This window comes from Podarcis liolepis (assembly GCF_965112155.1).
Source record: "Podarcis liolepis genome assembly, chromosome: 7".
NCBI lineage: Eukaryota > Metazoa > Chordata > Lepidosauria > Squamata > Lacertidae > Podarcis > Podarcis liolepis.
Genome location: NC_139561.1, coordinates 24,378,422 through 24,405,155, shown reverse-complemented (window position 1 = coordinate 24,405,155; position 26,734 = coordinate 24,378,422). Strand labels below are relative to the sequence as shown.

Here is a 26,734-nt window from a genome sequence, read left to right as displayed (position 1 = left end):
AACTAACCTACAGGAGAAAGGGTGACATTTGCATTCGTTGCTCCGCCCAGTTTTGCCTCTGGCTCCACCCACCACTGACTTGCGGCCCCTCGGAAGGTTGCAAGGCACCATGGACTAGCTGGACAGAGGAATGTCGGGAGGCACCAGCTGGGGAACCCCCAAGGGAAGAAGGCTCAGAGCCCAGGGATTGGTGGTGGGATGACGATGAGTGGCCAGAGGGAGAAGACTGGGAGGAGAAGGAGGTGTTGGAAGCTGAAGAGGCAACAGGGCTTAGTGAGCTGGGAGAGTCCATGGTATAGAGCAGTCCAGAATCAGAGGCAGAAGCTGAAGCAGGCAAATGGGAAGAGAGAGGCCAACAGGCACAAATGAGTCGGGCTGGTGTAGAGTCATGTGGGGGGGGGGGTTCTCCCCCTCCTGCTGTGACAAGCTCTCCTCCCCCCGTCCTTGTCTCCCAGAACCAGAACAGAGTTGAAACAGATGGAGCGGCTTGCAGGCACAGTCTCCTATTGCTTGGAAAAAGCCCTTGAGCGGAAGAGACTTGGGCAGCTGTGGGGCCCTTCAGTCTCAGCAACTTCTTCATGGGAACAATACTTAACGGGGATGAGCTGCTGTGCCCATTAGGCCTGGCACTCCTGTGCAGATTGTGGTGGGGGGTTTTTTTGCTAACAACTATTAGCTCCAATTGCCACAGTGTGATTTACCGCTGGCTCACTGCTGATACCAGAAGGGAATGGGGAAAGAAGGTTCCCCATCCCTGGTATATAATCCGATATTAGCTTTTCACTGTGGTGTACAGCACCTGTCTTCCCCTCAACCTCTCCTGGGAGTCATGTGATACAGTGAGGGGGGGAGGTATTTGATCCCCCTGCTAAATTTGCCCGTTTGCCCTCTGACAAAGAAATGACCAGTCCATAATTTTAATGGTAGGTTTATTGTAGCTGTGGGACACGGGTGGTGCTGTAGGTTAAACCACAGAGCCTAGGATTTGCTGATCAGAAGGTTGGCGGTTTGAATCCCCGTGACGGGGTGAGCTCCTGTTGCTCGGTCCCTGCTCCTGCCAACCTAGCAGTTCATTAGCACGTCAAAGTGCAAGTAGATAAATAGGTACAGCTCCGGCGGGAAGATAAACGGTGTTTCTGTGCGCTGCTCTGGTTCACCAGAAGCGGCTTAGTCATGCTGGCCACATGACCCGGAAGCTGTCTGCGGACGAACGCCAGCTCCCTCAGCCTATAGAGCAAGATGAGCGCCACAACCCTAGAGTCGGTCATGACTGAACCTAATGGTCAGTGGTCTCTTTAACTTTACCTTATTGTAGCTGTGAGAGACAGAATAAGAACAGGAAAAACCCCACAAACCCAGTTAGGTGTGAGAAGGCTTGCCCAGGTTTCATGGAGTTGAGCACTTTCCCGTTCCGCACTCACCAAGCTCTCCGCATCTTATTTCAGCCGTCTAGACAAAGGTTTGGCCAACCTGGTCCGGGAGCGGAAGACCGACCTGGTCATCATTGAAGGAATGGGCCGCGCCATCCACACCAACTACTATGCAGCCCTCAAATGCGAGAGCCTCAAGCTTGCCGTCATCAAGAACTCTTGGCTGGCCGATCGCCTCGGTGGGAAGATCTTCAGCGTCATTTTCAAGTACGAGGTGCCCCTCAAATGATCCGGGCGAGGAGAGACTCCAGGGGGTGAGCGGCGGCTGGAAACAGGACTTGCACTAGTTTTACTTTAATTGTAAAGAATGTATTTTTATTACCACAGGGAAAATGAGTTCACACAATTCCGTATTTATATTGTGCTTTTATGATTTAAGGAAAGCGACAATATGATTCAATATATATATATATATATATATATATATATATATATATATATATATAAACACACAAACACACACAATTGTTCATATATATATATATATATCTTTATATAGATATATATGTGTTTGTGTGTGTAATGGATTATGTATCTCACTCATATTGTTTTGGGTTTTCTCTTCATTTTTTTTTGTAAGTGCTTATCTTAATGCTGTGGTGTTTGCGATGGGAAAAGACTTGATTTTTTTCTTCTGTGAGACATTCATATTGAAATATTTAAATGCCAGTGAAGAATCTCTTTTTATATTTTGGCCTAAATATACACCAGCCATTTACTTGGCAGATACCAAATAGAGTTTTTAAAGAGCTGGAGGAGAAGTCTGTTTTTGCTTTTGATCCAAATCTTTCGCTCCCATTTCCCACCCTCACTCAGTAGGATTTTCTCAGAGGCTTCAGGCCTGGAAGAGCTGCTTTAGAAATGTGAAGCAGGAAAACTAGCTCCAAGGGACTGTGGCCCTCAGCTTCCCCTACCACTACCTCACTCTTTAAATCTGAAGCCCCACAGGTTAAAATAATTCACAAGGTTTGCAAAGCCAGCCTGAACCAGCAGGCAAAATTGGCAGCTGCTCGTGAACCGATTGCATATCACATCTAAAAATGAAACTTAGAAAGCTTCTAAGAAAGCTGACTTGAGTTGAAAGTATCTTGTCCCTTTTCCCTGTTCCCAAAACAAATCAATTTGCTTTCTCGTTTAATGCATTTATATCCCACTTTTTTCTCCTAGCAGCTCCCAGATTTGAACTTTGTTCTCCCAGGTCCTAGTCCAACACCCTTAACCACTGCAGGACACTGTCTCTCTCACACACTTGGCAAACTACAAACTTTGATGTGTAGATATACATACAAGGAGGCAGCTTGGTCATAACTTGCTTTTATTTAGATGACTTTTGTGATACATAAAAATGTTGCTATTTCTTTTGTTCCGTTTGTAAGGCAAGGTGGTTGGCTTGAAGAGAGGGTTTTAGAAGAGACTTCTACAGGGAGAGAGAGACAGCTCTGTGTAGCGGTAGCTTGTATCCTAACTTAATCTACCCTTTCGTTTTAAATCCCCAGCACATATTAAAAGTAACTTGTGGCAGACCTTTGTGCCCTCTGCTGTTACAACCTGGGCCAGTGCTGCTGTCTCCCAGATGTTCATATGCTACTGCAGTTTGTAAGCAAGCTTGAACGCACACACAGAAAAGGAAAAGCTGTCGGAACTCTAGATTGCAACACAGTCAGGGACACTGATCTCAGTGAGCTTAAGCACATGCAAATCTGTGCTGCATTGAGGCATTTGGGAAAGTTGGTACTAGTCCTTACTACAGCTGGGGGCACCTGCCAGCTCTTTTGCGATGGAAGCACTTCCTAGCTTCATCTGCAAAACCTAGGCTTCCGCTAAGCATTTGATTAAAAACACCACCTCCTTCTGAGCAACTTGTCAATAACACAGCTGAACAGGTCCACAGGAGTGCCATTTAAGGCTGCTTATACTCAGCACTAAATGCAAATAATGCTCTGGGCCAAGGAAAGGTCAAGAAACTCTTTCTACCTGCATCTGTTCTGCATGTTGAGCACACTTCCACGATTTATGTTTCTTGTAAGGGAGGAGATCTGCAGGCACCTGAAACAACACATGCAACCCTCCCCCCCAGTCTACAGCATTTCCTTCTTTCATTAGACTAGCAACTTGCTCTCAAAAAAGCTTGCTATGGAGCTTAGAACTGCACTTTACTCGCCACTGTGTCTGCCCACCCGCACAACTCCCTAGAAGCCCAACGGTGCTGCTGCTTCCCCTTAGACTTCCAAATGAATTATTTGCATAGCTTTCACTAAGGTTCTTCCAACAACTGCTATCAGCATTGGTCATCCTGCCAAGGCTGTGATTTACAGACACCGGTAACATGTACTCTGGAAGAGTGAAAATGTTAAAACACCCAGGACCCAGGCGCTAGCAAGCCCCCGAACAAACTGGTTCAGTCGCCTGCAGTTTGCAACGTTACATATGGGAAGAGGGTTTTAGGGTTTGTGTTATTACAGAGAACCTACGCTAGATTTTAGCCAGACACCCCCTCTATTGTTAGGAAGAGCTCTCAAGCGAGCACCACTAAGTAATGCATAGGAGAATTGCTTTTAAAAAAGGGGGGAAGAAGTTCATTAAGGTTTGGCCTTTTGCTTTTCCTACGTCGACTCATGGCTTCGATTTCCCTGCGCTCTCTTGCGGCGTCCCTTCTCTCGGCCGGAAGCGTTGGCTCAGCTCCTTGGTGAACACGGCGCAGCAAGATTTCTAAACACAAGGAAAGGCAGAGAGAATGATAGTGCTGTGCTTTTTCCCCTTCCCCTTAAGGATGGGGAAATATGTGCCCCTCCAGATATTGCTGGTCTCCCAACTCGCATCATCTCTGACCATTAGGCCTGCTGATCGGGGCTGGAAATCCAATGAGACCTTGGAGGCCCACAGACTGAAGCACCACCTCAAAGAGTTTAAATGTAAATCGGAAATTCCACACGTGCATTACTTTTTCTTTTCTTTTGGTAAGCCATTAAGTTTCTAGTACAAGAAAAGTGGGCTATGATACATTTCTGTGTCGCAATCAGCTAACTGTGAACATCTGTAAAGTTAGAGGGAAGGGCACTGTGACAACAGGAGGCTGGGAGGCCTGTCAATTAGAAACTGCTGATTTCCTTTGCAAACTCTCATTAAGGTTTGCTGAGCAGTTGGAGGTGATTGATGGTGGTACAAAAACGGTTCGTAATAAACATTTCGCAAGGGAACCCCACAATTGGCAAAAGAGCGTCCTGCAGGAAATCTCTTTTTTTAAAAAAAAGTAGAAGAAAAGTCGCAATGTTCCCTAATGAGCACCTTCATTGGAAATAAAAACGCAGCGGCAGGTCAGTTCACATGACCCTTAGCGTGTGATGGAATGTTGTTTTTCTGGGTATGTGGCAAGCACTGAAAGCCTCGCAGGAAACTCTGTGAGAGCAACAGATCAATGCACATCTTTGTGCATTGTGTGACTTAGCTGAAACACTGCGGGAATTCGGTAGAGTTGGGGGATGAGGAGGGGCAGTTAGCTCAGGGGTAAGATGGCATGTTTTGCATGAGCAAGCCACCAGGTGCAATCCCTGCCATCTTGTCAAAAGCAATATCAGGTAGGAAGGCTGGGAAACACCCAGGGGAGATCAGAGGGGTCACTCCTGAGCTGGAAGGTAGTCTTCCCCCCCATGTTGCTTGTGGCACAAAGCATCCTACTATGGATGTGAACCAAGCACCAGGAGCACTGGGAAATTTTGCTTTCCTAGTGGTAGGGAGTTTGGGGAAAATCAGATTTACCAGTGCTCCCGGCACTTGTCTCATTGAATCAGGTGATCTGCTCACAACAGCAGCACTACTGCCATGCAAATATATGTTCTTAAAAAACAAAAACAAGTTACATTTGGGAGTTAGAGGTAGAGCTTGTGTCTGAAAAAGTTGAAGATTTCCTGCTCTAGAACCTGCCCCCAAATGCTCGATAACATACAAGGACTTCTCACCTGTCCAGTTGAGGGGTTCCTGAAGTTAAAATGAAATTTTTGGAAAATGTGCTAGGAAGGATATTAGTAAAGGATCCAGTTTAAAAGCATCCTTTAAACTTTGTTTAAAATAGAGGAAATCTACAGAAGACCCCCAGGGTCAATTCCAGCCCTCCGAGGCAGCTGTGTGGTACCTTTGGCCCTCCAGGCATTGCTGAACTGGAACTCCCATCATCCCTGCCTATGCTTGATGGGAGTTGTTCAGGAACATCTCCTGCTCCTTTCCTCTAAGCCCTCCCCATTGGCAAGAGAAAAGTGCAGAGAAATGGTTCCTACGCACAACAGAATATCCTGGAAGCCCCCCAGGGCTTTAAATTATTCAGTTTCTTTCAAGGCAAGGGGAAAACCTATTGGCCACCCACATCGCATAAGTAAAACACGTTCTCCCAGGTAACCCTGCAAATATACGGAGCCCCTGACCACATCCTAATGGATGATAAGCATTGCACTGATATTCAGTGCAAGAAATCCAGCGTGCAACTCACCTTCTCCTGATCTGCAGTGTGCCGGCTTTTTTTGGATAGCTCAACCACAGCGATGACCATTCCCAAGGCAAGGCCCAGGGCAAGGAAGAGGAAGATCCCTCCCAGCGCTTGAGGCTTCAGCGGGCTCCACTTGTCGTGATCTTCATCGGAGCAGCTGCTCTCCCACCACTTGCTCTTGAGGTAGTCAAGATCGCCAGATTCTCCGAGCTTCAAGATGGCCACGGACAGTTCGTTAGTCCAGGGGGATCCTAGGAGTGGACACGGATTAGTAGAAGGGTCATCACGTCTTGGCTTAACCCAGGAGTAGGTCACCTGGTGCCCCCTCCAGACGCTTAATTCCCATCACCTCTGACCTGATGGAAATCCAGCAATGTCTGCAGTCACCATTTAGGCCAGCCCAGCCTTAAACAATTTACAGGCAAAGCTTGGAAGATGGCTACGTGCACCCAAATGTCAGGCTAGAAACTAGATAAGGTATACGTCCTATCAGTCTGCTCTCCCACTCACACAAGGATTTTAGATGTAGCATCAACAACCACCGTTTCAAGAAAATCTCAAGCACTTTACTCAGCAAGCATAAAAAGATGGCTGCTCCTTTTCAGAGTTTGTGGCACACTTTTAGTCTAGCCCTATGCAACCCTTGGTCCCAATTCTTGAACACAAGGTGGCTTTGCCACAGGATGTCTAGCTCTAAGGTGCTTCAAAACTGGCTCCGTTGAGCAGCTTTGCTTCCTTGACCATGCCTTGGCAGGCTACTAGTCCTGAGTACTGTGGACATCTGCTTGAAAATGCCAGCTGTGATGGCCATCACAAGGCTGAGTAACACGGTCTGGGATTTTGCCTTCAGGTCATCTCCTAACACTCCCATAGCTATTGCCCCGCAGCTGTTATAGCCCTATTACTCCCAGCTTCCACACTTTATGTTCCTTCCATGTCACATTTGATTTTCATGATACAAATTCCCCACTCTTTGAGATAGGGGGTGGGTGGGGCGGAAGAGAGGTTTTGGAAACAGAGTAAGCAATGCAAAGTCAATAATAAAATGCAGCACTTGTTTAGTTTGCATTCATTACCCTAAACCCATTATCCCCCCCCCCCCTTAGGTTTCGGTTTATTTAATCTCCAGCAAAAACGCTCTTCAATGTTCAACTACTAGCCATAGACCTCGCGACTGGTTTTACCAGGTATTGCCCCCAAACTTTTTTCCCAAATTATCCTCGTGCTACTTTTATAAAAAGTGAAAGCAGAACCGGGATGAAGAACTCGGTGTCATTTTCTACGCAGTACTGGAAGTGCAAGACCCAACTCCAATGCCACAAAACACAGAACAAGCCTTGGGTTTTATGTCAATTATTCATTTACACTGGGTGATAAGCCAAAGGGTGGGGGCAAGAAGGGGAGAGAAAAAGATGGCGAAAAAGCCCAATTCTGTACTTAAGTGGTTAGAAGGTGTCAAGCAGACAACAAGCTAACTCTCTACAACCACTTCATCACTTTTGCCAAGCCTCCTTTGACATCCAGAAGGTTGACTATAGCTCAGCAAAAAAAAAAGGCCAGCCACCCTTAGAATATCTCCTGGTGTTCCATTAAGATTCCCATGTGTTCCAATTAGAGCTTGAAGCAGATACAAATAAGTGCTGGTGTTGATATTTTCAGCATTTGATGGGCTTTGTCATCGATGGGCAAAGCAAAATTGTGGTTCTCCAGAGGGCAGGACCTGAACCAACAAATTCCAGTTACATGGAAGGGGTTTTTAACTAAGCATCAGGAAGAACTTCCTGGCAGTATGAAAAGTGTTTGACCGTGGAACAGACTGCCATAAGAACATAAGAAAAGCCATGCTAGATCAAGCCAGTGGCCCAACTAGCCCAGCATCCTGTTCTCACAGATGCCTCTGAGATGCCTGCAAACAGGACCTGAGTGCAATAGCAACTCTCCCCACTTAGGATTCCCAGCATTCAGAGGGCTGTTGCCTCCAACAGTAGAAGCAGAGATTATGCTTCTTGGAAGATGGAAGTCCCCTCTAGATATTGGTTGGGCTCCAGTTCCCATCAGTCCAGCCAGCAGGGTCAACAGTCAGGAATGGCAGAGGGGTTGTAGTCCAACAACATTTAGAGGGCAGCCTGTGGTAGACACTCCTTCGCTACATATTTCAAAGTAGGGACTGGAAGGTCACCCAAAGACTGGGTAGGCAAATGCCAAAGAAATGGGACACACTGCAAGAACAAAAGTCAGAATCACTGCTGAAGACGGTTGAGGAACCCCTAGCACACAGGGCAAATGTGGCCCTCCAAGCCTTGCTATCAGGCCCTTGGATTCCCCCCAGGCTATACCTCTTTTTTAGCAACATCCTTTACCAGCCCTGACTCACACCCTTCTTGAGTGTTTTGGCCTGGCTGGAATGTGTCCTTGAACTCTGATTGTGCCTCTTGCTTGCCTGGAAAGGGAACAGAAATGTGTATGTGTGTGGGTAAAACTAGCCTACTCTAGAAAGGGAACATTTTGCTTTGCCCACTAAGGCCTCTGGCACCACTTGCCACTAACATGTGGCCCCTGGAAGGTTGCTCAGGAGGGAATGTGGCCCTCTGTCTGAAAAAGATGCCCTAGCCCTGCCTTAAGACAATCAGGTTGCCATCTGAAACATCTCAGGTCCAATTCTTGGTTCTTGGTGGCTTACCTTTTGGTGTGGCGATGCCAAACCCCCTTGCCCCTATGACCTCTGGAGAGCGGATCAGGTTGCAGTGCTGGGCCACAGCAAGGTCTTGAGAGATGGACTCTCCAATGAAAGCATAATTCGAATCCAGCACGCGCTGAACTGCCTCCTGGTAGCTCTTTGCGTAAGCGGTGTCCTTCTTCTTGTTCATGGACTCATAGACCAGCTGCTGGATCGGGTTCTTGGAGTTCTGCAGCCACAACAAGATCACATTAGGAAGGGCTTCCTGGATAGCTCAGTTGGTTAGAGCATGGTGGTGATAACGCCAAGGTCGCAAGTTTGATCCCCATATGGGACAGCTGCATATTCATTCCTGCATTGCAGGGGGTTGCACCAGACGTTCCCCAGGGCCTCTTCCAAATCTACAATTCTATGTGTGGTGGCCTGGGATTTGGAGTTGGATGCTGAACCTGAGGGATCCCAGCCTGCACAGGATTCCCCGCCTCCAGAACCAGCTGAGCCGGGACTGGGGCATGAGCCTGAAGGGTCCTCACCTGTGCTGGATCCTCAGCTGCAGGCACCAGCTGAGTCTGCTCTGGCTCCTGAGGTGATGAAGAACCCATTGCCTGCAGGTGCTCCACTCTCAGCCCCATCAGAGGAAGCTGAGGTTGCCTCTGGGTCCGGTAACCCTCCAGCCTCTCCTGGGCTTCAGAGGCTCAGGGCAGAGAGGCAGAGGGAACTAAGTTCCCACAGGAGGTGTGCTTGCCTCCAGGCCAGGAGAGGCGAGTCACCTGTGGACCGGGGCCGCCCTATGCCTCGGGGCAGATAAAAGCCAGCCAGCCCCAGTCCCAGGTTGCAGGAGCAACATTGTTGGTCACCAGTTCCTGCCTGAACCACGCCCTGCACCCAGCCTCAGCTTTTACGGTCTGCCTCCATATTGCTCCTTCGACCTCGGACTGGACTTGGGCCTTGCCTCTCGATCTACCCACGGGACCAGCACACTATGATTCTATGAAAAAGAGCTGCCATTTACACAAGCATGTACTGAGCAGTTCGCACAAGCGTGTCAATTGCGTGTGCAAACAAGCTTTTGTAATTCGAAGAAGCCACAGGGTATTCAATAATGTCAGGGGTCGCCAAGGCACCCATGCATACAATGGTACCATTTAGGTGTTCCCCTGGCACCCACAGACCCCAATTCCTGCCCCACTTGATCACGAGGTGATGCAGAAAGTTACCTTCTTTTCTCTTGAAAATTACACAGAGCCAAAGGAGGACTTTGGAAGAGTCTTTCCTACTTCCCCTTTCAGCTCTACATGCTTTTTGAGGCTACAGTTATTTATACTTTTACCCAGATCCCCAGGGAAAAGCGAGCAGGTGCAAATTGGCACCTCTGTGCTATGAAGAGCATGCATGGGACTCACAAAGAAATGGGGCCCACCAGATGTCTGAGATTTTAATTCTGATGAATTGACCTGGATGGGCCAGTCCACCACAAGTGGTTTGCTGAGTCTAGGTGCGCCGACTTGAATAAAGTCGTGAGCCCCACCCTGCATAACCCCACGTGAGCCCCACCCTGCATAACCAATCACATGACATGGCGCATGCACACCATTTGAATGGCAATGCCCGTCAACTTTTTTGGGGGGGGAGACCCAGCCATTTTATTGGGGGGGCAGAGGGAACTGAGCCCCTAGGAGTTGGCTCCTACGGCTGAGACCAACCATATACCCTCCTCCTACAAAATGACATTCAATTTTTCATTGTTCATTTGCTTAGTCCATTTATATAGTGCCATTAATGGGCACGACTCTCCACAGAGTAAAATAAGGAGCCACGAAAGGTAAAGAAGAAAACAAGTAACAGCAACATGTTACCATGATAAATTGTGTTGGGGGATGCATAGACGAGTGGAAGGAGCCCTTCAAAGGAGCAGTGTGCACTGACGGGTAAAAAAGCAGCCCTCTAGATTCCCAAATTTATTCCAGTTTAGAACCTGTGAAGAGCATTGCTGGATGAGGCCAAAGGCCCATCTAGTCTAGCATCCAGTTCCCATTTTGGCCAACCAGTTGCCCCACTGGGAAGCCTGTCACCAGGACCTGAGTGCAACAGCACTCATGATTTCCAGAAACTTGTATCCTACACCAAGGTTTCCCAGACTTGGGCCTCCAGCTGTTTTTGGACTACAGCTCCCACCATCCCTAGCTGGCAGGACCAGTGGTCAGGAATGATGCTGGAGACCCAAAAAGAGCTAGAGACCCAAGTCTGGGAAATCTTGTTCTATACCAGGCATAGGCAACCTTGGCCCTCCAGCTGTTTTGGGACTACAATTCCCATCATCCCTGATCACTGGTTCTGTTAGCTAGGGATGATGGGAGTTGTAGTCCCAAAACATCTAGAGGGCCGAGGTTGCCTATGCCTGTTCTGTACCAACCGCATTTGGTATAGAGTCCGCCAAGGTCTCCATACAACTGGTTTTTGCTGTCTTACCCCAGGGTTGAAATCCCAGGCAGCCAAACAGCCAAGCCCACCTTGAAATACTGAAGTGTCGAAGAGCTTTCCATGGTCCCAAACTCCAGATGCCCCTGCTTCACCAGGTCTTCAAAGGTCTGGATGGAGACCTGCTCAGAGCCCGACTCCAAAACAAAGCTGAAGCCAGCGATGTACGCGGTCAGTAGCACAATGCTGAACAGCCACCAGATGGCAGAAATTACCCGTACGGAGAGAGACTTGGGTTGGGGCACGGTACCTGCAGGGAGGAAGCAAGAGGGTGGGAGCATCGAAAAGCACATCAGAAGTGCTTAAACATCCAAGGGAAGTGAATGCTGGAAGATTTGGGACAGCTAAAAGAAAGGACTTCTTCATGCACAGTTGGAACTATGGGACTTTGGAGAATCTCCCAGTGCCTCTCTTGATATGGCCTACCTTGCAAGGTGAATGCCCCCACTCCAAACCACAGGCTGTTCATGAGCGTGAAGCTGGTCTCTTCGTTTCCATCCCATTCGCAAGGGCTCATTCTGGAGGGGGGAGGCAGAAAGGTAAGACAGTCATTCACCTGCCCCTGGTGGACACATGGATGACAACACAGGAGCACACAAGCTGTGTGCATCTTGCAAAAGAGGACAGGTGGTTCCTTTTCTTTTCAGATGAAAAAGGCTGTCCCTAGACTCTGGGTTTGTGCAGCATTCAGGAGCAAGGAAAGTGAGGAGCTTCACACACCCCCAAACTCTGCTCGAGCCCAGCAGTGACTGGTGCCCACTGGATGCAATAGGGCAGAAGGCCCAGCAGTGGGCGGAGTCAGAATCAAGGACAGGTACAGCCACAGCCAATGGCAGGTGAAAGGAACTAAACTATGGAACTCACCCCCACAGCCACCAATTTGGATGGCTTTATAAGAGGTGGGCAGAACGATCCAGCAGGCTTGATTTATTTCCTATATCTTTTGCCTCCATCCTACTCCCTGTTAGGCAAAATTGAGACTAAGGAGGAAGCCAGGAAGCCTCTTTGGACTGGCTGTGAGTAAGAAGGATCAGCTGGTGAGGGGCAGGCTGCAGTTGGTGGAGCAGGGCCCCATGAGCCTGAATGGGCCATCTTCCTCTGTGCCAGCCATTTTTTCCACTTAAAATTGCCCTCTCTGTGGGCAACTGCAGGTGGAAAAGCACCTTTGGGGAGGGCAGTTGTTACCAGAGAAGGGAAAAACTTAAGCATCCACCCCAGTAAAATGTATCACCTTCTGTGTCTGTTTTTCATTTTGGTTTTTTTAAGTATTTCATGAAACATGAAATATACAACTCTGCACTAGAATACCAAAAGGTGGACCAAGCAATAAATAAAACAAAGCTGTGAAGTCATTTCTGAACTTTTGGCTCATCTTTTGGGATATAGACAGTCCATACCAAGACAGGTTAGAAAAATACATAATCATGCACACATCAGGTGGAGATGTGTGGTAAAAATCACTGAGATTTCCTGCATCTGCCAATATGTTTGGGCTATGGTGTGCTTTAATACACATACTGTGGTAAAACATCCCAGCTGTTGTTGCTTTTATTTAAGTTATATGCCTCTTCTGTCAACCTGAGAGGAGAATTTCACCACACATTCCTCAGATGAAGGTGTGTGGTAAAAAAATAATAATCACTAATAATATTTTATGAATCCACTGATGTGTCTGGGCTTTGTGATGTGTTTACAGGGACATGCAGTAAATTATCAAGGCTGTGGGGTTGGGGGGTCACCTGCTTCTATCAACCTGAGAAGAGAATTTTGCCCCATTTCCCTCAGCTGAAGATATGTGGTAAAAAACTGGTAATATTTTGTATCTCTGCCCATATGTCTGGCTATCATGTCTTTGCATATATGTACTGTGCTTAATAATAAGCCACTTTACTCATAATAATGACTCAAAGCATCTTACAAGCACAACTATCACTATTTTTAAAAGAAAAGAAAAGGGGGGACACCTGCTTCTTCCTTTCTATCATCTGGAAGAGAGAAGAGACATTTCACCTGGCAGCGAGGAACAAGCAAAGGCTAGAGAACAGGTAAGCCACCAGGATGCCACACCAGGTCTCCTTGCTGAAGGGGGTCAAGAAATGGAAGAGGGAAGCCTCCTCAAGGGAAGTGTCCTTCTCAAGCAAGATCCCGATTCCTGTGTACAGGAAAGGTTGGGTGAAGTCAACGACATCCTCTCTCACCGATGTGATGGTCAACGGAGCAACCGCCAGGTCAGCTTCCTACCGAAAGGGTAGAGAGAGGTGGCAAAGGTCTGTTTCTCATACAATGCCATTAGACTCCACACACATGCACAGAGCTCTGTTCCCCATCTTCGTTCCCAGTCGATAGCTGTGCATTTCACAGTTTCCCAAAGTAGAATCATGACACTGAGAATGGGGGTCCAACAAATTGGGATTTTCAGCCCTCAGGGTTGGGGGGGGATCTACTTCAGAAATCCAGGATCCACCCATGCATGTGTCATTCGATCCTAAATATTTGGGATACTTAAAAAAAAAAAAAATAGAGCGGCATTCGATGCATTCCTTCCATCAGTGCAAAGTATTTTGCCTGCACAACAGAGCCTCCCCTCTGTTGAATGGTCTCTTTAAATTTGAAGGTTCATTATTGTTCCGCAAGATGTGTATGTCTTGAAGGGCCAGAGCAAATAGCGTGGCCTAGTTTTACAGCTGTGAAGCAGTGCTGTTAAGGTGTGGTAATTAAGCTGTTGCGTATAGTATATAAAGAGCAGCACCTAGCTCTCTCAGTACCTTGGGGGATGGGTTGGTGGTTGGGTCATGCTTACTGATATATTATAATTAATGTAAAAGGGGTTTTGTTATTAAAATCTAGCTAAAGTTATTTTTGCGTTCCTTGTAATGTGTGGTCTCCCCAGCACGCCTTCTGCAGCTCAACTAATCTGCAAATTGCCAACACCCTCTCTATGCCTTTCCCTCTCCTAAATTTGTTCAGGGTCCTCCCCACCCTCCATCCTCCAGAGTAGATTTGGGGAGGGTGCGGGGAACACACAGGGAGAGGAGAGGGAGAGTAAGTTATGCAAATGGAAATCCTTGCACTAACCAAACGAGTGTATCAGAGACAGCCTGTATATTCCCAGAAGAAGATCTAGAACTTTTAACAAATCTGTTAAAAGCAGCAAAAGTCTGCATTGCAAAGAAATTGTGGGGAGGGGGAATCAAGTAATACCCCGACAATATTAAGACCAGATTAACAAATTCTAGTTTATCGTAACAGAAATGTGGAATCGCCATCCAAATAGCTTTATTGGAATACGGTCTCTGTTTGTTACATACTGGAATGACAAACATCAAGAAAATATCCACTCGTGGAATGTTTTTAGCATTGCGGCAGTTATGTAAGCATAATCTGCGTCTGTGGCAAAACTAGAAATCTGTTTCTTTTAGTAAATATTTTCTAATAAGAGAGACAGCAGATTGGCAGGGGGGCAGAGCCAGTTGCAAGATTGCATGGCTCCCCAAGAGTTATACATGTAGACGACACACATGTACAAGTCCAAATCTGCAACTGTGGTGCTAGAGGTCAGAGATTCTAATGCAAAACGAATGGCTGGCAGAAGTAAACAACAGCCTTGTCAAAAATGACCCGTTCCTGGAGAAACGCTGCCCACCTGTATAGGCCATAGTTCTTCAACCAGCGGGTCAGGACCCACGGGCGGGTGGTGAGGCCTTGCCGGGTGGGTCATAGCATAGCTGCTGCCGCCATATTGGACTCCAGTTAAGACTGATCAAACCCAAGTTGTCTGGGCTAGAACATGTTCATCTGATGATGTTTTCCTTTTATCAATTTCCACAAGTGCTGCAAAGTGGCAGTAGTCTTTTTCAACAGGAAAGATGCACAACACACACACTCAGGAGAAAGCTTACCTTCCTCACAATCTCTCCGATCATCCCAGACCAGTTTCCTCCGGAACTCAGCGCTCCATACCTCCCATCCTTGACGATGCCCACTTTGTACTTGAAGTGAAGCATTTTGGAGAGCTTCTCCAGCAGGTCAATGCAGTAGCCCTCGAGCTCTGCACCTTTGGCCATCACATAAGGCTTTTCCTATGGACAAGGCAAGGAGAACCTAGCTAACAAGGCATGTCTGCACATGGTTGTTGCATCGTGTGCAACAGCACTCTGCCAACCTGGGATTTCCAGCAACGGGTATTTGGGGGCAATCAAACTCAGCTACATTAGTAAAGAGAAGAAAAAAACTTTTGATATGCTTTATAACACCACAACACTGTGGAGTCCCATCTTTTGCAAAAGTTGCCAAGCCGCCTTACCAGGATGGTTGTGACATAGAACATTGGGTTGTCCTTCCCGCCTTCCCCAGCAGAGGCAGAGTCCTGCAAACGAAATCATTTGTTTACTACTACTAATAATAATAAAATAATTTTTATTTATACCCCGCCCTTCCTGGTTCAAAAACTGGGCTCAGGGCAGCTAACGACAAATTTAAAACACTTAATTGTAAAAGCAGCATAAAATACAGTATGAAAACATGAATAACAATAAAATTCAAAGGTCAGAAATCAATTTAGAGAAAATCTATCTACTAAGCGTTAGATAATCCCCAGGGCTAGCTGGCTGAATTAGTCCTACTTGGGCCAGCGAGGAGGCCAGGGGAGAATTAGTTGTGGGGTCTCAGAGAGGGTGATCTTCATAAAAGGGGAGGGGGAGGGAAGAGAAGGGAAATAAAAGATCAGGCTGAATTCAAATTAAAGGCCAGGCAGAATAGCTCTGCCTTACAGGCTCGACGGAAGGAGGTTAAATCCTGAAGGGCCCTAGTCTCATAGGACAGAGCATTCCACCAGGTCGGAGCCATCACTGAAAAGGCCCTGGCCCTGGTGGAGGATAGTCTGACTTCCTTAGGGCCCAGGACCTCTAAACTATGCTTATTCATGGACTGTAAGGTCCTCTGTGGGGCATACCAGGAGGGGCAGTCCCTTAAATATGAGGATTTAAATAGAAATAGGTCATTGGAACAGTGAAGAAAGCTGCACGCACACAGCACTGTTCGAAACTCCAAGATCAGAAAGGTCATTGGTTCTTCTCACATCAAACATGAGCAAGGCTATGGGCACCAGCATTAGACTTGGACAAGACTTGCATCTCTTTCTGTTAATACATGGGACCATCCCTCCCGCCCCACAGGATAACCTGGCTCACATTGGTTATCACCATTAGAGGTTATGAGTATTAAAAAGCTAAATATGAGTGGGAGATGGATAACATATGAGAAACTATTAAAAAAGGAAGGAAATAAGTGGAAATTGAAACCATATGAAGAAGTAAAAGAATATGTTAAGGATTGGCTGCATTATTTTCAGTTAAATGAAATGTTTAAAAAAGAGGTTTTAGAGAGGGGATATTCTGGAAAAGAATCTAGATTTCAACAAGAAATCTTAAACAATGAAGTGAAAATTTTATCTAAAATGTATAAAATATTGTTGGAATGGAATACTGTGGACGAAGAGGTTAAATCTGTTATGATTAGTTGGGCTAGAGATTTCGGATATAATATTGAATTTGAGAAATGAACTAAATTATGGAAGGATGGGTTAAAGTTTAAGCTTGTACAACGATTAAGGAAAATGTTATGAAGATGTTATATAGATGGTATATAACACCAGTAAAACTGGGTAAAATGTATAAAGTGTGTAATAAATGTTGGAAGTGTAAGGAGACAGAAGGAACATTTTACCATATGTGGTGGGAATGTAAGAAGGTAAAAAGCTTCTGGGAGATGATCTATAATGAGTTAAAGAAAATGCTGAAATATACTTTTGTTAAAAAACCAGAAGCTCTCTTGTTGGGAATACCGGATAATGAAATTAGTAAAAAAGATGGGAAATTAGTTTTGTATGCAGTAACAGCAGCCAGAATTTTGCTGGCACAGAAATGGAAACAGGAAGAGATGCCCACGAAAGAAGAATGGAGGATGAAGCTGATGGAATACATAGAAATGGACAGATTGACGGGGAGAATTAGGAACCAACGTGACCAGAGATTCTCCGAGGACTGGAAGAAATTTACAGAGTATATCAAAAATTTCTGTGATGAGCAAATAACGTTTGTTGGCTTTCAAGAAGCTCTGTGAAATTACTGTTAGAAATATTGTTTAAAAAATATGATGTGATTAAGAGTATTTGAGTGCAATATAATATTGGGAAATGTGAGACGAGGATAAAAAATAAACGGAAAATTATCTGACAAGCTGAGGGAAGTTCTGGAAAAAAGGGTTTAAGTTAAAAATGGATGTATAATTTTGTAAAAAAAATTTTTTAATGGAAAATCTAATAAAAAATATTTATTTTAAAAAAAGGATAACCTGGCTCAGCATCTAACACTGGCGTTCAAATCCATTCCTACCCCAGACAATCCACACGCACCCAAAGGGACAGACACGTACCCTGCTGACAGAATCCCCATCCTCCGCAGCACCTGTGAATTAAAAAACAACAACAAAGGAACAGTGAACTTATCGCATTCTTGCAACCATCAATGGAGGTCCGCCATCCTGCAAGCGGAAGGTCACCAAACTCTGATAATGCCCCTCGCTTGCCTGGGCAGAGGACAGAAAGTGTGCGTAAAAACTTCCCCATTGCACCAAGGTGAATGTTGCATTTGATGCCCTGCACATCTTCCCACCTGTGTGCCACTGGCATGTGGCCTCCAGAAGGCTGTCCATAGGGCAGGGCAGCCCCTGAGCTGGAAAAGCTTCCCCCAACTCTGGCCTGAGGAAATCAAAATACCAGCTTGCCTGGCAGAGAGATGAGGACATTCCAGAATCCTGGGGACCAAATCTCCCTCTCCGCCCTACCCCTCCCGCCTCTCTTTTTATACTGTTTATAGAAAAGGTTCATCAATTTTGCCTCCTCCATCTTGGACTGAACTCTAAATTACGCCTCCTCAAAAGGGGCTTTTACTCACACCACGACAGCTCTCCATGGAGCTACAGAAAGGCTCAAAGGAACCCCCTTGTTCCCATTCAGCACCCGCTCGTTTGAGCCAGCAGGAGTTCCTTCGGGCTCCTTTTCCGAGACCTGCGCAGGGGCCTTGGATGGGAACAAGTGGCCTCATTGAAGCCTTCAGTACCCCCCACTGTGGGAAGGGGGGGCGCTCAAAGCACCATTGTAGAGAAGAAGAAGAAGAATGCCTCCAAGCTTTTTATTATTTAGTTGTTGCTTTTTTTTAAAGAAAAAGGCAACGTCCTGAAAGGAGCCATAAATAATCGCATGGCAGCCATGGCCAAAGTTCGTGACAGGGACATTTGTACAGCGCCCAAATCCAAACGCTGGTCTTTTCTGCTGGGATCCCAGAACAAGCACCGTGGAGAAAGGAGGCGCAAGGTGGCATGTGTGAGCGGAAACCTCACAAAGCAGGAGAAGCCGCAGAGCATAACGCCGTGCAGCTTTCTCGGGGGGGGGGCGCTGATATGAAATTATGAGACTGTGCCGCAGGCCATCCTGTGTGTCATATGTCCTGGCCAATTAGGGAGCCGTGTCTGAGAGATCGTAGCCTATCAGGGAGCTTTGCACGAGCAAGGAATGAAGGTGTGATTGATTCAGAGTTGGCCCCCTCCCATGTGTCCTGTTTTGCCGAGGACTGTCCTGCAAAAGGGAAGGCTGCAGAACATCTGTGTTGCGTGACAAAGTTCCTAAGTTCAAGCCCTGGCATCTCCAGATCGGCTGAGGGATATGTTGGTCTGAAACCCCAGAGAGCCAGTTAGTGTGGATGATGCTGAGGTAGATGGACCAATGGTATACGACTGTTTAAGGCAACTTCCTCATTATAAGCTTCCTGTGTCCTTATGCATTTGAGGGATCAAGGCTGATTTAAGGTAAATAACTCTAAGGAGAGATCACAAGGCCCATCAACAGCAAGACTCAGCTGGTGCATAGGGTCACTTGCTCCCAGCCTAACCCACCAGGGTGAGATGTATTTAAATTATAGTCTGCTTCTAAATTTGCCAACTATACATAAGCAGCGAACATATGCAAATGCTATGCAAATCTGCGTTCTCCTTTCTTCTGATTTTTGGCAACGCCTAAATGGTCACCCTGTGTTCCTTCCCAGTTGAGAGCTACCTCCCTTGGCCGGGTGCCAAATACAAATCTTCCATATTATTCCAGGTCGTACCATAGTAGACCCATCAATAGCATCTACATGGCTGTAGGGTTTGGGAATGGGAGATTCCAGATTTGAACCCAGGTCATTTTGCATGCACAATGTGTGTTCCACCACTGAGCTAGTTATTGCCTATGGAATCTCAGGGAGGTTCGTTTATCCATCGGTACGGTTACAACTTATTAAAGAGGATGCAGAAGAAGAAAGTGCCCAGGCCAATATACTGCAACCAGCCTGGTCCAAGGAACAGGAACATAGGAAGCAGACTTGTACTGAATCACACCATTTGTCCACATAGCTCAGCACTGCCTACACTGACTGGCAGCAGCTCACCAGTATTTCAGGCAGAGGTCTCTCTCGCAGTCCTACCTGGAGATGTTGGGGATTGAACCCAGGACCTTGCGCAGGCAAAGCAGGTGCCATAACAATGAGCTACGGCCCTCTCCCCATCTCCCAGTCTCCCTAGCCCCTTCCTGGCAGATCTCCCACCTCTGTTCAAATGTTTTTGGCAAATGCCATCCATCAAACAGCAAGAGGAGCTCCTCTGGGAAGTAAACTCTCGAGCCAAGCGTCAAAAACGTATTTTGGCACACAGAGGAAAACAACAGAGCAGCCTTCTAATTCTGGGAGAATAGCAAACTAAGCTGGACTTTTACCCCTAGAATGGCAGCGTTGTAAATTCTTCAAAGTTCAAACTTCCCAGAGATCTGTGGAGCTGCCAATTATGAAAATTTCCCGCAGAACAACTAGATCAAAGTAAAACACTTTGTACCATTTTCACTGCAGCTGCGTGGAAATGAGCTTCGCAAAACCTGCCTCAATAAATCAAAACCTTCTCTCTTGGGGGTGGCAGGGAAGTTAATAAAGATAATTTTGTTAAGCCGATCTGCTCAAAACAGTTATTGAAATCAGATTTTCACTCCCCACCCCACCCCCAAGAAAAAAAACTTTGCTTTCGGCAAGATAAACAACACTTTATATTTGAATTTGCAAACAGAATATCTGAGTCAGTCTTCAAGGTAATTGCTAGGACTTTAAAGCACAGCATATTTTTGTTATTATTCATGTTGGTCATGCATGGGAGCAGGTGGCACTGTGGTCTAAACCACTGAGCCTCTTGGGCTTGCTGATTGGAAGGTCGGTGGTTCGAATCCCAGCGATGGAGTAAGCTCCCGTTGTTCAGTCCCAGCTCCTGCCCACCTAGCAGTTTGAAAGCACGTCAAGTGCAAGTAGATAAATAGGTACCACTCTGGTGGGAAGGTAAACGGTGTTTCTGGTTCGCCAGAAGTGGCTTAGTCATGCTGCCCACATGACCCAGAAGCTGTACGCCGGCTCCCTTGGCCAGTAAAGCAAGATGAGCGCTGCAACCCCAGAGTCAGCCAAGACTGGACCTAATGGTCAGGGGTACCTTTACCTTTTTTAACCATCCAGGGGTCCTTTACCTTTTACCTTTATGGTGAATAGGATCTGAATAATCCACATTTCAAAGCTTCCCTGATTGTGGAAGGTTTCTAACGCACCCTTCACCCTGAGGTGCTAATATTCTGCATGTAGGGAGGTACATTTTCTTCCTTCTTTTGTGCCACAGGGACAGGTATGCGGCCCTCCACCTGCCCTCTGATATGGTATGGCCTCAGGTGTGCTGAGGATTTCCCAAAGACAGCTGGAAGTTTTAAGGAACCCTTTCCTGAATCGCACCATATGGTCCAACATTCTGCTTACAAGGTCAGATATGGAGGCTCCAGGAGCTCAGAAACATAGAAAGCTGCCTTATACCGAGTCAGACCTTTAGTCTATCTAGTTCAGTGTTGTCTACCTTGACAGGCAGCAGCTCTCTCCAGAATTTCAGATGGGACTCTGTCTCTCTCTCAGCCCTGCCTGGCGGGTTGAATCTAGGACCTTCTGCATGCAAAGCAGATGTGCTAACCACTGACTTACAGCCCATCTCTTAAGACGTAGGATGCTGAGTCAGACTAGGATCTGTTGATGCAACTTGTGGCAGGAAATTCCATATGATTAGAGTACATTGAGGTGATGGGCTCTCCTTCATTGGGTGTTTTTGGATGACCATTTGTTTGGGATTCTTTAGCTGCAATTGCCGCATTAAAGGTAAAGGTAAAGGGACCCCTGACCATTAGGTCCAGTCGTGGCCGACTCTGGGGTTGTGGCGCTCATCTCGCTTTATTGGCCGAGGGAGCCGGCGTACAGCTTCCGGGTCATGTGGCCAGCATGACTAAGCCGCTTCTAGCGAACCAGAGCAGTGCACGGAAACACTGTTTACCTTCCCACCAGAGTGGTACCTATTTATCTACTTGCACTTCATGCTTTCAAACTGATGGTTGGCAGGAGAATTGCCACATTACTGGGGCTTAATAATAATAATAATAATAATAATAATTTATATCCCACCCTCCCCAGCCGAAGCCAGGCTCAGAGCGGCTAACAACAGTAAAATGATACAACATTCTAAAATCATTTCATTATAAAATCAGTTCAAATCAGATTAATGGCAACCATTGGGCTAGAGTTCTGTGAGGATTGCCAAAGGATGGGGTCAAGCTATGCCCTGGCCAAAGGCCTGGTGAAACAGCTCTGTCTTGCAGGCCCTGCGGAAAGATGTCAAGTCCCGCAGGGCCCTAGTCTCTTGACACAGAGCGTTCCACCAGATTGGAGCCACAGCTGAAAAAGCCCAGACTCAGGTTGAGGCCAGCCTAACCTCTCTATGGCCCGAGACCTTCAAGATGTTTTTGTTTGAAGACCGTAAGGTCCCCCGTGGAACATACCAGGAGAGGTGGTCCCGTAGGTACGAGGGTCCTTGGCCGTATAGGACTTTAAAGGTTAAAACCAGCACCTTAAACCTGATCCTCTACTCCACCGGGAGCCTGTGCAGCTGGTATAGCACCGGGTGAATGTGATCCTGCTGCGAGGACCCTGTAAGGAGTCTCACCGCAGCATTCTGCACCTGCTGGAGTTTCTGGGTCAGTCTCAAGAGCAGCCCCACGTAGAGTGAGTTACAATAAGTCTGGAGGTGACTGTCAGGTGGATCACAGTGGCTAGGTCAGGGCAGGAGAGGTAAGGAGCCAACTGCTTAGCTTGGCGGAGATGAAAAAATGATGCCTTTGTTATAGCTGCAATCTGCGCCTCCTTGGAAAGGGAGGTGTCGAAGATTACACCCAAATTCTTAACAGACAGTGCTGGCACGAATTGTGCCCCCGCAAGAGATGGGAGTTGCCTCCCCCAAATCCCATATTGTCCTGACCCATCCCAGCTTGGACTAGATGACCCTTAGGATCCCTTCCAATGCTACAATTCTATTACCCATCATGCCTGGCACCTTCCTCTCCTGCACCTCCATTTCAGCTTCTGGCCTTAGCGTGCAACACACAGAGGAGAGGCTTCCGACTGAACCTGAGGCCTTCAGCATCGCAAAGGAAGAGCTTTTGTAAACTGGGTCACAGAATTCAAGAAGAGTTTTCTTTTCTCACCTATCCAGTTCGGTTTCCCCAGCAAAAGCAGAGTGGTGCACACGCCAAAGGCGACTCGGAGGGTTTTGTCCATCAGCTCAACTTCACTGCTACTGATCAGGGGAGCCTCTGTTGGCAGCAAAATGCAAATCAGGCTGTTGCAATTTATTGCACAGGTCTAGGGCATATCTGTTGGTGCAGGGAAAGATAAGCATTGCAGCGGAACGGAATGAAATCTAGGATGCCTCTCCCCCCAAAATAATCCCCATGGAAATCAAGCACCAAGGAAGATGGGTCTGGCCTTAGCATTCTCTCTCTCACTCACTCATTTCTAAATGCGGGAAAGTTTTGCGTCTCTATGTCTTGTTAATATTCAGGGAGGGTATTCAGTCGTGAGTCTGAACAGATCTCCAAAGCGATAAAGTCCTAGCAGGACTGTACTACAAGATTCCCCTGCACCCCCAGAATTATGCGAGTCTCTCTTGGGAAATGTCACAGCAGGATGAGGTGATCTGCTGGAAGGAAATTACTTTTGGGAGTTACACATCAGTCCTCTTCCAAAACTATGATCTGTGTAGAAGGAGGGCATGCATTTCAAATGATTTGTACTTGCGTACATGGAGAGAGAGAGAGAGAGAGAGAGAGAGAGAGAGAGAGAGAGAGAGAGACTCAGGGAAGCAAGAGAGTTAGAGAAAGAGGCAAAGGTATGGATGGCCAAACCTGTCAATTTCTCTACAGTGGTACCTCGGTTTAAGAACAGCCCTGTTTACGAACTATTCAGTTTATGAACTTTGCAAAACCAGAAGTAGAGTCCCGGCTTGCAAACTTTACATCGGTCTAAGAACGGAAGCCGAGTGGTGGAAGGGCACCGGCGGCAGGAGGCCTGATTAGGGAAAGCACGCCTCGGTTTAAGAATGGATTCGGTTTAAGAACGAAATTCCGGAACAGGTTAAGTTCGTAAACCAAGGTACCACTGTATTTCCCAGGGTTGTGTCCCATGCTAATCCAACTTAGAGTTGACCCACTGAAGTGTCAGAGCCAAAGTGTTTCTGCATTACCAGTTTCTGGAAACTGCAAGGAGGGAGTTCTTGTGCTCAGGTCCTATTTGCAGGATTCTCACAGACGCCCAGCTGGCCACTGTGAGAACAGGATGCTGGTCTAGATGGGGCATGTTATTATACCATGGATCTGTTAATTTCAATGGCTCTACTCTGGAATTTAGTTGCATGCAGCCCTTTGTTTCCCATTTTCCAATCTTAAGGTTAGTTCTGCACATGTACACAGCAGTTTGCTATTTTTTTAAATACCGTATTTTTTGCACCATAACACTCACTTTTTTCCTCCTAGAAAGTAAGGGGAAATGTCTGTGCGTGTTATGGAGCGAATGCCTACGGATGGCAGGGGGATCTGCTGCAGTCGTGAGCAGAGGCTCCATGGTTCCCCTTCCTTCCCTCCTCCGTGGCTTGCTTTGACACAGCAAAGCAGGAGAGGAGAGGAGCCTTCTCCTCTTATACCCCTCTTCTGCATTATTAACAGCATCCTTCTCCACCCACCCCACGCGTGTTCCTTGTCCCTTGGGTGCTTTTTCTTCCCTCCCCACTTAAAACATGGTTACAAAGCACGGATCCACATGGATCCTCAGGATTTTTGCACTGGGTCACCCCAAATTCACCATCAGATCACATAGCATGTCCATGGCTACAGCTTGCACCAAAAAAATCACGCACCCACTGTTGCCTGGGGCTGCAGTGGTGCAAAAACGTGGTTACAAAGCATGGATCCACATGGATCCTCAGGATTTTTGCATTGGGCTACCCCAAACTCACCACATGTCTGTGGCCACAGCATGAACCACAAAAATCATACATCCGCTGTTTCGTTTAGAATATTTTTTTTCTTGTTTTCCTCCTCTAAAAACTATGTGCGTGTTATGGTCGGGTGCGTGTTATAGAGCGAAAAATACGGTACATATTAAAAAGTCCTCTTGAAGATTCAAAAGCATTTTAGTGTGAATTTCTTCCGATGCACACATTTTTGTATGCAGTTTGCCTAAGACACAGAGTTTTGCAAAGCAATTTTCTCCAGTACAGTGCATTTTTTGTACTCTACCATCACAAACAGATGTGTTTTTATGCAAAACTTTGCTCAGTAACTTGCATTTGTGTACATGTCACATGGCTGGAAAACTATATCGCAGAATCTGGAGAAATGTGATTTTTATTTTTATTTTAAAGAAAAGCATCTGTTTCACTTTTGCATTTCATCTTCCGACATGCAGATTAGGGAAGATCACGAAATGCAAACTTGATCAAATTTACCCCTCCAGCCCTACTGTGTACAGGTGGGGGGGGGGATGATACTCTACATGTGAAATCTCACAGAGCTTTAAATAATAAGATTGAGGCAATCGGCACACGCGTAAAGTCCAGAAAAATGATCAGTCCCTGGGACACCCTGCAAAATAGGGAGGATCCAGGCTCTGCAAGAGATTCCATGAGCTTCAAACCAAACTCAACCCCTCCTTTGCAGATTCCACCTTGACATTTTGCATTGGGTCACATTGGACGGTCACTTTGCTACCCTCAACTGTTAACCTGGAGGCCAAATTAATCAGGCTTCCACAGTCCTGTCACACATCCCCAATGTAGATTAAAGCACTTATAGGACAACCTGTGCAATGAAGGCACTTCAAGACAACTCCCCACCCCTCATCATTCATCCCGATCTGTTTGCGGGAAGATTAGACACCATTGGCTATATAGGAGGCATCCATTCTAAGCTGTTTCCAGGGAGGCTACCCAGCAATTTATTCTTATTGCCCAAAGTCCTCTCTTTCTTGTTTGAGTGTAGCAGGTAAGAATTATGCAGCCTGCATTTACTAGCATGTGATCAAATCCTACCCGAATATTGTCACAGCCTCTAACTGAAAGTTTCCTGAGTGAGCATTGAGGCACATCCAAACTCCCTTCCAAGTTTGCATTGAAGATGCACATTTTTAAAATGTTAAATTAGCTGGAACATGAAAGAGTGAAGACAAAACTCTAGCCCCCTACCAAGAGAAAAGAGATTGCATGGAATAGAAACCGGGGGGGGGGGGGTGTTGCCAGGCAGAAGAGATTATGTTCTTGCTAAGTTCACAGCATCTGGTGCTGAATGTTTGCAAAGGAAAAAAAAAATGTGTCCAGGCAGGAAAGAAAAATGAAGGGGGGAATAGAAAAGGCAAGCTGACTTTGTTTCATCTCACTTACAGTTGGCGGCTCCTTTCGGCCCGGGACGGACAGCTCTTCAGCAACAGCAGCCCAGCAAGAAGGAACTGAGGAATGATTGCATAAATCAGCCACACCACAGACCCTCCTGCCCATTTCGGAGGAGGAGGAGCCCCAGTGGGGAGTGAAAAAGTCCAAAAGGGGGGAATGCTGTTTCAGTTTGCAGCTGGGAGAACACTTTGCATGGCATTTAATTCCCCCATCACTCACACTCAGTTGAGGTCACCTCACTGCATGGTTTAGAAAGAGATGAACCCCCACAGCTGCTCACCCCATAAAGAGGGAATCATAACACATTCCTGTACCTGGGGATGAGGGTTTACCTGGGTTCAGTTTCTTAATTGCACCGCTTGTTTTCAGTTAATGCTTCTGTCCGACTCCTCCTGCTGCTCTTCAGTCAGTGTTAGAGATTCCAGGTTTTCGTTAAGGTCAAATTTACAAGGAAGAAACAGCTAAAAGCGATGACACTGCCTGCTGTTGTTGCCGAAAACATGAAGTATTATCTTGGTGTAGATTGATCACTGGCATGTTAAATTACTACATGCAAGGAGCATTTTATTACATTTTTTAAAGTGAGGCATGCATCCTTCTGTACCCATATGATTCTCCCACCTCCCCAACACTGATGCTTGGCTTTAATCAGTGATGGGGAAAGAGGGGCTTCCTTGTGCTTACACATTGCCTCATTACCCTAAAAATGCTGCCAAAACCCCCAACGGTTAGTTCAGAAAAGAAGGCTGAGATACATGTGCAATATACAGTACAGGCACCTCTGTTGCTTCAAAGAGTGTG

At 46.6% G+C, this 26,734-nt stretch overlaps 2 protein-coding genes across 3 annotated transcripts in view; one reads left to right on the top strand and one right to left on the bottom strand.

Annotated features, from left to right (window-relative positions):
* PANK4 (pantothenate kinase 4 (inactive)) overlaps positions 1-4,758 on the top strand; it is a 29,875-nt gene extending 25,117 nt beyond the window's left edge. For both annotated transcript variants that reach the window (XM_083512986.1, XM_083512987.1), the window contains exon 19: positions 1,446-4,758. In XM_083512986.1, the coding sequence (XP_083369112.1) occupies positions 1,446-1,659 (214 nt within the window). In that variant the 3' untranslated portion in view covers positions 1,660-4,758. The remainder of the gene's footprint in view (positions 1-1,445) is intronic.
* On the bottom strand, positions 2,729-26,606 carry LOC310711306 (putative glutamate receptor). The gene is made up of 12 exons (XM_083513104.1): positions 26,266-26,606; positions 25,925-25,989; positions 22,698-22,805; positions 17,495-17,526; positions 15,366-15,428; positions 14,962-15,141; positions 13,073-13,299; positions 11,489-11,580; positions 11,095-11,312; positions 8,588-8,813; positions 5,911-6,158; positions 2,729-4,139 (listed from the first exon to the last, which is right to left on the bottom strand). The coding sequence occupies exons 3-12, from the start codon at positions 22,768-22,770 to the stop codon at positions 4,044-4,046; spliced, it is 1,455 nt and encodes a 484-aa protein (XP_083369230.1). The 5' UTR covers positions 22,771-22,805; positions 25,925-25,989; positions 26,266-26,606; the 3' UTR covers positions 2,729-4,043.
* Between the last annotated feature and the right edge of the window lie 128 nt (positions 26,607-26,734).